The sequence below is a fragment of the Lissotriton helveticus genome, chromosome 3_1 (genome assembly GCF_964261635.1).
Source record: "Lissotriton helveticus chromosome 3_1, aLisHel1.1, whole genome shotgun sequence".
NCBI lineage: Eukaryota > Metazoa > Chordata > Amphibia > Caudata > Salamandridae > Lissotriton > Lissotriton helveticus.
This window is the reverse complement of record NC_136061.1, coordinates 557,537,605-557,552,349: the sequence shown is the minus strand read 5'-3', so window position 1 is coordinate 557,552,349 and position 14,745 is coordinate 557,537,605. Positions and strand designations below refer to the sequence as shown.

The window sequence follows — 14,745 nt, the reverse complement described above, 5'->3', positions numbered from 1 at the left end:
GTGTAAAGCCTGGAGCGCGGCTTTAGAGGCTGATCTTCTAGGCAGTCTGAGCACCAGCCGGGCAGCGGCGTTTTGCAACACCTGTAGGCGGCTCAGGTTCTTCTCAAGGGTTCCCAGATAGAGCAGGTTGCCATAGTCCATCTTGGACGTGACTAAAGCATGCACTAGTGTTCTGCGGGCTTTGGTGGGAAGGAGCTCCAGAACCTTCCTGATGGTCTTGAGGATCCCAAAACAGGTGCCGACCACCCTGTTTACCTGGGGGCCAAAGGTCAGATCGGAATCGAACCAGACACCTAAATTCCTCGCCTCCCTGCAGGGAGTAGGTGCAGGTCCCAAGCAGGGCGGCCACCACGCCGACGTCCACGCCGCCCGGTCTCCCCCTACCATCAGCACCTCAGTCTTGTCGCCGTTGAGTTTAAGGCAGTTGGCAGACATCCAGGCAGCAAGATCTTGCATGCATGCTCTGAAGATGTCCGCCGCAAGACCGGGTGCACGCGATAGGGAGATGACTAGTTGCGTGTCGTCAGCGTATGACACCATGCGCAAACCATGCCTCTCAACTATGGAGGCAACCGGGGCAACGTAAAGGTTAAAAAGCGCTGGGCTTAGGGACGAGCCCTGTGGTACCCCCTGGTCCAGCGCCACTCGCCTGGAGTAGCAGTCGCCCTGCCTGACTTGGAAACCTCGGCCAGATAGAAACGACTGGATCCATTTTAGCGCTGTATCAGCCACCCCTGCTTTGTTCAGACACTGTAGCAAGATGGAATGTGCTACAGTGTCGAACGCGGCGCTTAGATCCAGCAGGATCAGGGCCATAGTCTGGCCCTCGTCGGCCCCCTGTCTGATGGATTCCGATGCCATGAGGAGCGCCGACTCAGTCGAGTGTCGGGGTCTGAATCCAAACTGGGTGGGGTGGAGGAGATTTGTCTCTTCCACAAACTGCATTAGCTGCAAATTTGCCACCTTCTCCGCCACTTTTGAGAAGTAGGGTAGGAGAGAGATGGGACGCAGATTCTCCAGCTTTTCGAAGCTGATGTTCGGCTTCTTACGGAGGGGGAGCACAACTGCCTGTTTCCACTCCCATGGCAAGGTGCTGGACCTGAAGGAAATGTCCAACAGGTACCTGATATATGGTTCTAGTGTCGTCAAGCTGTCACCCAACCGTTTAGGAGACGCTGGGTCCCGTGGGGAACCTGACTTCACTGATCTACATATTTTGATCAGGTCTTCTGCTGATGGGGTGGAGAAGTTGAGCAGCAGATTCTGTCCGTTCACCTCTCTAACTGATGCTTCGAACTCTCCTCCTACCATTGGTTGGGCTGGAAAGGCGGAGTAAATTTTGGACACTTTGTCGCCGAAATACTCGGCAATGCGCCGAGACGCCGCCTCCGCGTGCTGACGTCAGTTCTTAGACACAGCTTTTCCGCGCCAGAGACACAGAGCCATGTTAAAAACCAACACTGGTGCCATTGAAACAAGGGCCCTGAAAGGGGAAGACCTTAACCCTAGATATCTTTTCGCAGAACGTGGAGGATGGGTAGGTCGGTAAGGAATCTATCACTAACTAATGTCTCTTACAGATATATCGTTACACAAGTAGTAACTTGTGCATCTGAAAGAGACACGTTAGTGATAGATTCCTTACCTTAGAATAGATACCCCAGCAATACCAACCCCGGTGGGGGTTCTGCGAACCAATAATCACACCAGAAAGTCCTGGAGGACGGAACGGCCAAAGAAGCCATCCCTCCGGACTTGGCTGTCCAGGCAGTAGTGTCTCGCAAACGTGTGCAGCGAGGCCCACGTAGCTGCCTGACAAATGTCCTGCAAGGGCACTCCTCGGCCTAAGGCAGTTGTAGTCGCCGTGGCCCGAGTGGAATGAGCCCTAATTCCAACAGGGGGTTCCTTCTTAGCCAAGGCGTAACACGCCTGGATGCACAAGATGATCCACCGAGAGATGGTCCTTTTGTGCACCGCTCGCCCCTTCTTAGCGCCCACGTAACCAACAAAGAGTTTGTCATCCACCCGGAACTGGCGTGTGCGAACCAAGTAGAATGAAAGCGCACGTTTTGGGTCCAGACGGTGGATCCGCTCTTCCTCTTTAGAGGGATGCGGTGGCGGAAAGAAGGTGGGCAAGGTTATAGACTGCCCGATATGGAAGGCCGTGACAACCTTGGGCAGGAAAGATGGCTTAGTACGCAACACAACCTTGTCCGGATGGACAGAAAGGAAAGGGGGTGTACATGAAAGAGCCTGGAGCTCACTCACTCTCCTGGCAGAGGTGATGGCAACCAGGAAAGCAGTCTTCAGAGTAAGAAGGCGGAGAGGACAGTTGTGGAGTGGCTCAAAGGGAGCGCACATCAGAAACGTAAGAACAAGGTTCAAGTCCCACTGAGGCATCACAAACGGAACAGGAGGGAACATGTGTGTGATGCCCTTCAGAAAACGAATTACAATAGGGGACTTGAACAAAGAAGGTTGATCAGACAGCCTTAGAAAGGCAGAAAGGGCAGAAAGGTAGCCCTTGATAGTGCCCAGAGCAGAGCCCTGCTTGGCAAGAGAAAGAAGGAAGAGAAGAACCTCAGAAAGAGGGGCAGCAAGAGGATCCACAGCCTTTGCTGTGCACCATGCCACAAATTTGTTCCACCTGCAGGCGTATACCGACTTTGTGGAGGGACGCCTGGCTGCCAGAATGACATTACAGACTTCAGGAGGCAAGTCAAATGGCCTCAACTGTTGCCGCTCAAACTCCAAGCATGGAGGTGGAGACTGGACAGGTTCGGGTGGAGGACCGTCCCCTGCTGCTGCAACAAAAGGTCCTCATGAAGAGGCAGACAAACCGGGGGATTGACTGACATACTGAGTAGCTCTGGATACCAGTACCTTCGTGCCCAGTCAGGAGCCACAAGGATGACTTGGGCCCGGTCGCGCTTGATCTTCTTCAGCACTCTGGGCAGAAGTGGTATAGGCGGAAAGGCGTACAATAGACCGCAACTCCACTCGCGATGAAAAGCGTCTCCGAGCGAGTGCCGCCTTGGAAATTCCAACGCGCAGAACTGATGACATTGCGCGTTCTCTTCGGTGGCAAATAGATCTAACCAAGGCTCTCCCCACTGCTGAAAGAGGCCTTGCGCCACGTGCAAGTTCAGACGCCATTCGTAATCCATCATGCACCGACGGCTGAGTTCGTCCGCCCTGGCGTTCAGAGAACCTGCCAGGTGTTGAACCACCAGGGTCACGCCCTGATGTTTCAGCCACTGCCAGAGGCGCAGAGCCTCCTGGCAAAGGGTCCACGACCCCATCCCGCCCTGTTTGTTGCAGTACCACATGGCGGTGGTGTTGTCCGTAAACACCTGCACTACATTCCCCCGAACAGAGGGGAGGAATGCCTTCAGTGCTAGACGAATCGCCCGCAGCTCCAAAAGGTTGATATGGAGCGGGGACTCCGCCGGACACCAGAGGCCTCTGATCTCCGCCTCTCCCATGTGGCCTCCCCAGCCCTGGAGGGACGCGTCCGTCACAACTACGTGCTCCGGTTGGGGAAGGGAGAGGGATCTGCTGCTGACCCAATCGCGCTCCGTGAGCCACCACTGCAGCTGTCTCGCAGTGCCCTTCAAGATCAGGACATGGTCGGATAGGTTGCCCTGATGCTGGGCCCACTGAAACTTCAGGTCCCACTGCAGAGCCCGCATCCGCCACAGGGCGTGATGCACCAGAAGGATGCAGGAGGCCATCAGCCCCAGAAGCCGCAGCGTCAACCTGACCGAGACCCGGGACAAAGGCTGAAAGAGTGGAATCAGAGCCTGAATGTCCCGAACCCGCTGTTCGGGAGGATAAACCCGAAACTGCGCAGAGTCGAGAACCGCTCCGATGAAGAGGAGCTTCTGAGAGGGGCACAGGTGTGACTTCGGCACATTGATGGAAAACCCCAGCAGGTGCAGGAGGTCTGTCGTCGTCTGGAGGTGGCTGACGACTGTTTGGGGCGAGCCCGCCTTCAATAATCAGTCGTCGAGGTAGGGGAAGACTGAAACCCCTAACTTGCGCAGATGAGCTGCGACCACCGCCATCACCTTCGTGAACACCCGTGGGGCGCTGGTAAGGCCGAAGGGGAGCACGGTAAACAAAGTGCTTGTGGCCTACCGTGAACCGCAGGTAACGCCGGTGGGCCGGCAGGACGGGAATGTGGAAATAAGCGTCCTGCAAGTCCAACGCTACCATCCAGTCTCCTGGGTCCAGGGCAGTTAAGACCTGAGCCAGTGTCAGCATTTTGAACTTCTCCTTCCGGAGGAAGCCGTTGACGTTCTGTAGGTCCAAGATAGGGCATAGGCCCCCTTTGCCCTTCTTGGGTACCAGAAAGTAGTGGGAGTAGCAACCACACCCTACTTCTGGCCCAGGAACGCGCTCGATGGCCCCCTTGGCCAAGAGGACCGTAACTTCCTCCTGCAGAAGTCGCAAATGATCCCCCGATACGCGGTGGCATTGCGGTGGCATGGCTGGAGGGGTCGCCTCGAAGGGGAGGGAGTAGCCCCTTCGGACGATTTGCAGCACCCACCTGTCCGAAGTGACAGTGCGCCAGTGGAAGAGGTGATGGCGAACCCTACCCCCCACTGGCGTCACATGGGCGTGAAAGCACGGACTAGGAGGGTTTTGAGGTGGATGCTGCGGGGGAAGGTGTGGGGTGACCTCGCCGTTGTCCCCGACCGCCTCTACGGCGGTTTCCACGGCCGCCACCGCGTTGGATGTTAGTCTGCGGTGCGTGGCTGGCAGCACGTGTGGGGGCGCCCCTTCCTTGGCCACGAAAGGAGCGAAAGGCCCCCGGGCGGGGCCGAGAGGCCCAAGGACCTGGCCGTAGCCCTGGAGTCCTTAAAGTGCTCAAGCGCATGGTCTGCCTTGTCGCCAAAAAAGGCGACGGCCATCAAACGGCATGTCCATGAGAGTATTCTGGACATCAGCCGAGAAGTTGGCAGACCTCAACCAGGCGTGGCGACGAATCGCCAATGTCGTTGCCATCGCTCTGCCCAGTGAGTCGGTGGTATCCAGCCCACACCGGATAGAATATCGTGCTGCATCCACAAGGTCCTGGCCGAGTTTAGCCCGTACCTCCAACGGGCATTCTGGCAGCACTTCCGCGACCGTGTCCCACAGAGAGTGGGTGTAGCGGCCCAAGAGGCATGCGGTGTTGGAAGACCGCAGTCCCAGACTCAGGGATGAGAATACCTTCTTGCCGTACTGCTCATACCTCTTGGATTCCCTGTCAGGCGGAGCTAACGGGAATGCGGACTGGGAATTTCAAGCCTGGATGACCAGGCTCTCGGGGGTGGGGTGGGTGGACAGGAAACATGGGTCGCACGGGGCCGGGCGGTGGCGTCTGGCCACGTTCCTATCTACAGGCGAACCTGTAGCGGGCCTGGACCAAGTGCCCAAAAGAACGTCAGTCAAGGCCTCATTAAACAGCAGGAGAGGCTCAGCCGAGCTTGACTGCGGTTTAAGGACCTCAGTGAGGAGGTTAGTCCTCACGGCCGCGACGGGGAGTTCAAGGCCCAAGGCCTTGGCCACCCGCGTCAGCACCACACTGTAGGCTGCCCCCTCTTCCGTAGCCACGGTAGGAGGTGAGACAAAACCAGTGTCTGGCGAGGTGTCCAGACCACTGGCATCCCCAAGTCCACCTGTCCAGTCCTCCTGGGACTGACACTCCCGTGTCAGAGGGTCCTCAGACCCCTCCCAATTCTCCTCATCACCCATCTCCTTGTACTCAGAGGTGTCAAATGATGGGGCCGGTTTCTTGAAGTAGAACTCTCCAAACGGCGTCGAGAGCGGCACCCAGCGGCGCTGCTCCGGCGCCGGAACCGGATCAAGGGAGGCATCGGGGACTGTGCCGCCCGAAGACGGCGCCGGAGGTGACACCTGAGGGACCGGCGCCGGTGAGGTCGTTAGGTCAACCGGCGACGACCCGGATCCAGAAGCGGATCCAGCGGGGCCGGGCCCGAAGGCGCCGGCGTCGTCGGGCCGAAGCCCCCGACCCGCTAGGGCCCCCAGATGGGCCGCGGAGCCCGTCGGAGGAGTGAGAGACCTCATGGCCATGAGGAAACGTTCGATCTCCTCCGGCGTCGTGCGTGGCCCAGGGACCGGAGGGTATGAGGCCGGACGCGGCACCCGCGACTCCGACGGAGCCGTGTGGGCAGTGTCACCCGAACCCCCGGCCGCGTCGCGCGAGCGTTGGGGGGAGTCGGAAGAGCGATGACGTCTCTTCGACTTCTTGTGCTTACCTGACGACTTCGACCCCGAGGAGTGATGTCGACTCCCAGAGCTATGGTGGCTCCGCTCCCGCGACCGGTCCCTCGACCTCCGTCCGGACCGGGACCTCTCACGGCGCGGGGCCGACTGCCGGAGCTCGAGTCGCTTGTGGGACCGCTCCCGCCTAGCTTTCGAAGTCAGGGCCCGGCAGTCAGAGCAGGTCTTGTCGTCATGATCGACGCCGAGACAGTGGAGACACCGACGGTGAGGGTCCGTGACCGACATCAGTCGGTCGCAATCCTCACAAGGCTTGAAACCTGGCATCCCTACCGGCACCGTTCGGAGTGAAGACTCGAAAGAATGATCAAAAAAGTTTTAGTCAAAAAATGACTAAGGTACCACTTTTTCCGGATCTGCGCTGCTGGCGCGGAAAAAAGAAGAACTGACGTCAGCACGCGGAGGCGGCGTCTAAGTACTCCGACGACGTCATCACGGCGCCCACGACGCCGACGACGGACGTGGAGCCGCAGACGACGCCTACCGACGCGCAAGGGTACTGCTACGCAAAAAAAATTCGGATCCAGTCTGACGCCTGGGGATATTCTAAGGTAAGGAATCTATCACTATTTTGTCTCTTTCAGATAAACCAGAACAGTGTTGTGGCTTTGATTTCGTTCTACGTGGTCTATTCGTTTCTGAGCTTCTGGAGGAGTCCGATTTCCGCGGCGGCGGGGAATGAGGTTTCAAATGCATCTGCTTGTCAGACCAAGCAAAGACCGCTTCAGGTGAGTCAAAGAAGTATGTGTTAGAATCATATACCACCCGGAACCTGGCCGGATATAGCAGCATGTAGGAGACATTCAAATCTCGTAGACACTTTTTTGCTGCTGTGAAGGACTGCTGGTGCTGCTGTACCAAGCGGTTATAGTACAGGAGGATCATTATGGGCTTGGAGTCATAGATGAGTTTATCTCTGTGCGATCGTGCAAACTTCAACACTGTATCTCTGTCCGCATAATTGAGCAGCCTGGCGAGAACAGTCCGCTGAGCCTACACAGGAGGCTGCCTCCTAGTGAGCGCCCGATGAGCTCTCTCGACTACAAAGCACGTGGTGAGCAGTTCGGCAGGCAGCAGATCCTTCAGCCACGAGGTAAGGAAGCGGTTCATAGAGTTACCTCGCAGCATTCCAGAAAACCAACAAATCGTAAGTTATTGCGCCATGCGCGGCCTTCTGTGTCCTCCGCCCGAGAGGCTAGTTCTTTAGATATGACCATCAATTTATTGACACGCTACTGGAGGGTCGTATCATTGTCTTCTACAGTGGACACTCTTGTCTCACTTCAGTGACCCGATCCACAGCTTACTTCAGGTCCTGATGTAAGAAGGAGACTTCTGTGCCCACTGAGCCGATCTTGGCCTCCAGCATGTCTCTCGCCTTAGTGTTCATTACACAGTTTGAGCTAGTAATACCAGGTACTGGCTTAGAAAGCAGCAGTCTAGCACTGCCCAGAATGGAGACCGTTCAGGGTAAATAAGTAGACATAACATTATGTAAATCAGAAATGCAGGAACATTGAGGAAATGAGCCACTTTTATACCGCTTCCAAGAATTTTGGTGAAACTCAGTTTTGGCCATGCCTTAAACTATACATATAAAGAAGCAGCAATCGGAAAAAAATCCACACACATTTAATCTTATTTATTTGAGCCATAAATAGACGAAGATTAAAGGCTGAGACTATAACGTATAGGAGGTTAGAAAAAGGAAGTGCTTAAATCGCTCCCAGCAATTCCCATGACAAGGCCACTAAGTATGTAGGCAAAATCTCTGAAACAGCATATGGTTAAGCAATAAGCAGAAATATTATTAAAGTAAAGTAGCTCAAGCAAAAAACTGTGATGCGGCTATGTAAGTAGATCATCATCTTTGTGGGGCCTGGAAGTATGTTACACTCAGATGACAGTAAAGGCAGAAGAAAGACAGCCTGGAGGGTGACTTGGTGAGTATGTGTAAATCGAGCGAGACAATGCACAGGCTAGCAATCATTGGAATATAAACAAGACAAGGAGATGTCTTCAGAAATAACAAACTCTAACACAGATCAATTATCAAAAATCGGTCACATCAGCTCTTGGTTAAGATACCTTTGTGGTCATTCAGCAGAAAACCCTTCAAAATCTTGTAAAAACTTAGAGACCACTTCAGCTGAGAACAAGAATAAAAAATGTCTATCAAAAACACAATTTCCATACCCTAGCTAACAGAACACGGGGCTGGACTGTCCTGGGGAGGAAAGCCTGATGCTGGAGAGAGCAAGCACATGAGGGACATAACATAACACGTGTATTTGTAAAACGCACTTAACACCCATGGGTCTCAAGGCGCTGAATAACAGATGTTTATTGTTACCCAACTCAATGGTACTCATTTTATCGACCTCAGATGGATGAAAGGCTGAGTGGACCTCACCGGGATTTGAACCTGTGACCATGAGGTTGAACACAGGCCCCTGCAGTGGATGCATTAGTCCACTAAGCAGACCCGGATACATCATTTGCCTCCCGGAGCAGATAATACCAGGTTAAAGTGTAAAGTACAAACATGAAAAAGCTGAAGAAAAACATGCTGCACAATGACTTGATAAGATAGGCGTGTGCTAGTCTTTTAATAGACCAGTCTAAAATGTTAAATTGGAAGATTCAAAATCCGATCAACAAGCCATACAAAACACAAAGGGGCTGATTATGATGTCTGTGGATACAACAACAATGGCACATCAGGGTCGGACCAACCGGCATCTGCCCCTGCAGCCCGCCCGCCATATTATGATGCGGCAGTCGGAGGCATCACGGGAGGGACCGCACACAGCGCTTCAGACGGGCTCAAGGAGCCCGTCCGTGCATCGAAACTCACTATAATCCCCTAATAACGGCGGAGTCAGGCTCGGCCTCGCCATCGGGATTATGATGACACTTTCCAACAGCCTTTCCATGTCAGCCTTTCCGGCATGAAAAGGCTACCAAGAAAATTCTTTGGGGGCCCCTAGCAGGCCCCCCATTCCAACTGGCCCTCCGCTATGGGGCCTGGGGAGGGTGCCTGCCACAAGGTGCAGGGATGTTTGCAAACATCCATTCTACAATGAAAACTTGTGCTGTGGGCCTATTCCGCCAGCTGCACACGCTGCCAATGTACAATGGATGTTTGCAACTGCCCTATGGGCGGTCGCATCCTAATACTGCAGTCGGAATTGGCGACCGAAGGTCGGGCGGTTCCTTTCCGCAACGTCGGACCGACATCATAATAAGCCCCAAAGTGTTGCTTTTGGTTTCAAAAAATGAAAAATAGTTACCACAATTAAGAGAAAAAATACATATTACTGCAAAAAACCTACAAGAGAATAAAAAATAGGATGGATCAAGCTTACCTTGTGACCATCTAAGTGGACTATATCCATCTCGAAACCTATCAGAGACTCAACCAACGAGATCGTCACATTTGTGTATAGATCGTCCCCTCGTCGTTCAAATAATGGGTGCCTGTTCATTAACAAAGTATTTGATTATTAGCATAATTTAACAATTGGGACATATATTGTCAATTTCTTACATTTACATTAATGTTTTTGTGTGCTAGGTCCTTTACAATTTGAGCCATTAACCAAAAACGATCTTAAGACAAAAACAACAGTCCATTCTATTTTGGTTTCTCAAATTGCTTGAAGTTTCCTAATTTTAAAAGTAGCCGTTCCTCTTCCTTTTCTAGGTTTCTGGATATGCACCTTCTATTATCAACATTCTCTTACAAAGGGTTCAAGGCAAGCATCAACTTATTCTTTTCAACAGACTAGATTACTTGGTTTCTTATGACCATTTAATAAAAAAGCTAAATTGACAAACATTGCGTTTCTGTCTAAAGGAAAGAAAATACAAAGCGGTGAAAAGAATATTTTTCTTTTGAAAACTAGAGATCATATTTCTAAAATTGCAATTTGCGTTATTTTTAATATGATTTTACTAGAAGAGTCTTATATTTGTCACAGAGATTATTTTGTATTTTCGGTGTTCACATTTGCTTTTATATGCAGACAGTGGTAGAACAACTTTCATTTATAGACTTGGATAACATATTTTTGTGAAGGAATTCCATTTCCACTGTTTCCAAAATCAATTCATCAACCAAATCCCTTTTTTGTAAAACAATAATTTATCAAACGTGGCCTGGGTCTGTTCAATGAATCAAAATCAGGACCTTTTCTTGGCTTCGTAAATAAAGAAACTGCTACCCATGGTGCAGGAATGGTTACATAAAATGGTTCTGATTTGAAAGAGGGAATATGTTTTGACATTGGAGCGACAGTAAATAATAACCAGAAATCATTTGGAGTGCAGGTTGGTGTGCTAGAAAAGTGATGTCACTGTGGTAGGTTCCTCTTTCCATATTACCTTTTTGTTTTCTGTAGGCAAGAACCCCTTTTTGGCCTGGTCACCCCCACTTTTTGCCTGGTACGTGATTTCGACTGAAAGTGTACTGGGTACCTGCTAATTAGGTCCCCAGTCCCAGAGCGTTTTCCATAAACTGTACAATTGTTCCCCCAATTACAAAACCACTACCACCCTCTAAGTTCCTAGTAAACGGTTCCAGGTACCTAGGGCCCCTAAGGGCTGCAGCACGATTTGTGCCACCCTAAGGGATCCCTCACAAGCACATGCAAGACTGCCATTGCAGGCTGCGTGTCTTAGTGCAGACAGAAGTGAAAACACATGTCACACATCCGGTGTGTCATGGCCCCTAACACTGCATGTAAAATGTGTGAGTCATCCCTACTGCAGGCCTAACAGCCCTAAGGCAGTGTACTAAATATTACGTGAGGGCATACCTGCATGAGCAGATATGTCACTGTACAGACCAGTCCTATTACTGCCAATACAAGTGACCAAGAAAGCCATTTAAACAAATGTGCTGGAGACTGGTGGAATCGAAATGTATGGCCCTGGGGAATGGGGTCCCCTGGAAACGTTTGGGCTCGGGGGAGGGGCAACACCTCCCCCTCCCTTAATATAACTATATTTGGCTCTGCTAACTATAACTGGTGAACCTCTGTGGTTCTTGAGTTCAAAGCAGTAATGCCGTCACTGACCTATTCACCGAACTATAAAATCACTTTAACCTTTTGTTTTTTTGAGTGAAAATATACACACACAATTTTAGAAAGTGGAAGGAACAAACAGAAAGGGAAGGGGCAGTGACGGTAAATAAACGGAGGAGCAGACGGGCGGGCACACACGCACACCAAAAGTTAAACAAAACCAGATGGGGAGGGGAAGCAATTGAGGAGCATGGAAAGAGGGTTAATAGGGAGAAACACAGAGTGCGGGTTGGAGGTTTCAGTCGGGGAGTGGATTAAGAGCGAGAGCAATAAACCACATGCACTGTAAGAAGAGGGAGAATGTTAGGGATTTGGTGCAGAAGCTGAGGATGCTTGCATCCAAATTCCTTTGTTTTACGTGATTTGGATTTCTAACCTTCAGAGGGAAAGCCTGGAGGTGAGTCTGAGGTCCGCCGAAATATTGGTAACTTGGTTTTCCAAATGCATGGTCATATAGATCATGCAGAAGGATGACATTTTGTAGCCGGCTGGGAAGGTTAGCCAATTGAGTTGTATGTCTCTCTAGCCCTGCTTACATACTAAGGATATTTAATAGATTTGATTTTGATTGTATTTTTCGAGTTATGAATCACTATCACAAGAAACCGGTCTGTTCTAACCTTAATATGTGGGTGAACATCAGCAAATTTGAAAACTATATAAAACAAAAAAAGAAACTCACATTTACTTGGAGTGAAAAAAATATTTTTGCAAAATATATTCACCTGGAAGTTTATTCCAACTAAGTTCACCTACGAGAGTTATTAGTTAACTGTACAAATCTTGATGTGCGTTATTGGCTTACCGGCTGTGCCTGACCCTGCCATTTAAGCAAATAGGTAAACTTAACAGCCAGATAAAGCTTTATTCCTTCATTACTGAACAATTATATCAGCTGCCTAGATATGCCTAGGAATAGGTCACATAACATACTCAATTTTAAATGACTTTGTCAAAAATGTACCAGAGTTTCTAGAGTAAAGTGGATATGCCAAGGAGTATTGTAGCATTCTAGGTGAATTTGGTAAAGTTAGTCCAACGAATCTTCACTTGCCTAGATAAGGATGAGAAATCCACTACCAATATATTTTCAATGGCTTCGCCCTTCTAGATGAGTTAACTGCTTTCAAAATCGCTTTTAGCCGAACTAAATGTTTTTTTTTTTCTGTAGGCAATCCTGTTGCACAAGTTACTTACCTTCGGTAACGATATATCTGTAACAAACAGTAGTTAGTGTTAGATTCCTTACCTTTGAATATCCCCAGGCGTTCAGACTGGATCCGGAAAGTTTTGCGTAACAGTACCCCTGCGCGTCGGTAGGTGTCGTCTGCGGCTCCGCGTCCGTCGCCGGCATCGTGATCGCCGGGATGACGTCGTCGGAGTACTTAGACGCCGCCCTCGTGCGCTGATGTCAGTTCTTGTACATAGCTTTCCGCGCCAGGAACGCATAGCCATGCCAGAGACCGACACTGGTGCCATAAAACTAGGGTCCTGAAAGGGATGTCCTTAACCCTAGATATCGGTTCGCAGAACGGGGAGGATGGGTGGGGCGGTAAGGAATCTTACACTAACTACTGTTTCTTACAGATATATCATTACCGAAGGTAAGTAACTTGTGCATCTGAAAGAAACAGGTTAGTGTTAGATTCCTTACCTTAGAATGAATACCCCAGCAATACCAACCCCGGTGGTGGGTCTGCGAACCAAGATCACACCAAAAAGTCCTGGAGAACGGAACGGCCGAAAAGGCCATCTCTCCGGACTTGGCTGTCCAGGCAGTAGTGTTTAGCAAACGTGTGCATCGAGGCCCACGAAGTTGCCTGACAGATGTCCTGAAAGGGGACTCCCCGACCCAGGGCAGTAGTAGCCGCCGTTGCCCGAGTGGAATGGGCACGCAGCCCAACAGGAGGCTCCTTTTTCGCCAAGGAATAACAGACCTTGATGCACAACACGATCCATCGAGAGATGGTCCGTTTGTGCACCGCCTGCCCCTTCTTAGCGTCCACGTAACCAACAAAGAGCTGGTCGTCCACCCAGAACTGGCGTGTGCGGTCTAGGTAGAACGAGAGCGCACGTTTTGGGTCCAGACGGTGGAGCCTCTCTTCCTCCTTGGAAGTATGCGGAGGCGGAAAGAAGCGGGGCAAGGTGATGGACTGCCTGATGTGAAAGGCCGTAACCACCTTGGGCAGGAAAAAGGACGAGTTCTCAAGACAACTTTGTCCGGATGGACAGAAAGGAAAGGAGGCTTAGAAGATAGAGCCTGGAGCTCACTCACTCTCCTGGCAGAGGTGATGGCAACCAGGAATGCAGTCTTAAGAGTCAGAAGACGAAGAGTACAATTTTGGCTCGAAAGGAGCGCACATCAAATAGGTCAGAACAAGGTTCAAGTCCCACTGAGTCCCAGGAAAAGAACAGGAGGAAACATGTGCGTGATGCCTTTAAGAAATCTATTTACAACCGGGGACTTGAAAAGAGAAGGCTGATCAGGAAGCCTCAAGAAGGCTGAAATGGCAGAGAGGTAGCCTTTGACAGTGCCCAGAGCAGAGCCCTCCGAAAGAGGGGCAGAGAGAGGATCCACAGCCTTTGCTGTGCACCATGCCACAAATTTGTACCACCTGCAGGCGTATACCGATTTTGTGGAGGGACGCCTGGCTGCCAGAATCACATCACAGACTTCAGGAGGCAAGTCAAATGGCCTCAACTGTCGCCGCTCAATCTCTGCACATGTAAGTGGAGACTGGACAGGTTCGGGTGGAGGATCGTTCCCTGCTGCTGCGACAGAAGGTCCTCCTGAAGAGGCAGACGAATCGGGGGATCGACGGACATGCCGACTACCTCGGGATACCAGTATCTTCGTGCCCAGTCCGGAGCCACAAGGATGACTTGGGCCCGCCGGATCTTCTTCAGCACTCTGGGCAGAAGTGGTATTGGCCGAAAGGCGTATAACAGACTGCAGCTCCACTCGCGACGAAAAGCGGCTCTGAGCGAGTGCCGCCTTGGAAATTCCAACGCGCAGAACTGATGACATTACGTGTTCTCTTCGGTGGCGAATAGATCTAACCAAGGCTCTCCCAACTGCTGAAAGAAGCCTTGCGCCACGCCAGAGTTCAGACGCCATTCGTGATCCATCCTGCACCGGTGGCTGAGTTTGTCCGCCCTGGCGTTCAGGGAACCTGCCAGGTGTTGAACCACCAGGGTGATGCCTTGGTGTTCCAGCCATTGCCAGAGGCGCAGAGCCTCCTGACAAAGGGTCCACGACCCCACCCCGCCCTGTTTGTTGCAGTACCACATGGCGGTGGTGTTGTCCGTGAACACCTGCACTATACTTCCTCGGACAGAGGGAAGGAATTCTTTCAGTGCAAGC

General features: G+C 51.4%; 1 protein-coding gene across 1 annotated transcript in view; it reads right to left on the bottom strand.

Annotated features, from left to right (window-relative positions):
* The window catches only part of DNAJB11 (DnaJ heat shock protein family (Hsp40) member B11), a 201,749-nt gene that overhangs the window by 15,042 nt on the left and 171,962 nt on the right, over positions 1–14,745 (bottom strand). Inside the window, exon 8 of the mRNA XM_078680479.1 lies at positions 9,660–9,771. Within this exon, the coding sequence (XP_078536605.1) occupies positions 9,660–9,771 (112 nt within the window). The remainder of the gene's footprint in view (positions 1–9,659; positions 9,772–14,745) is intronic.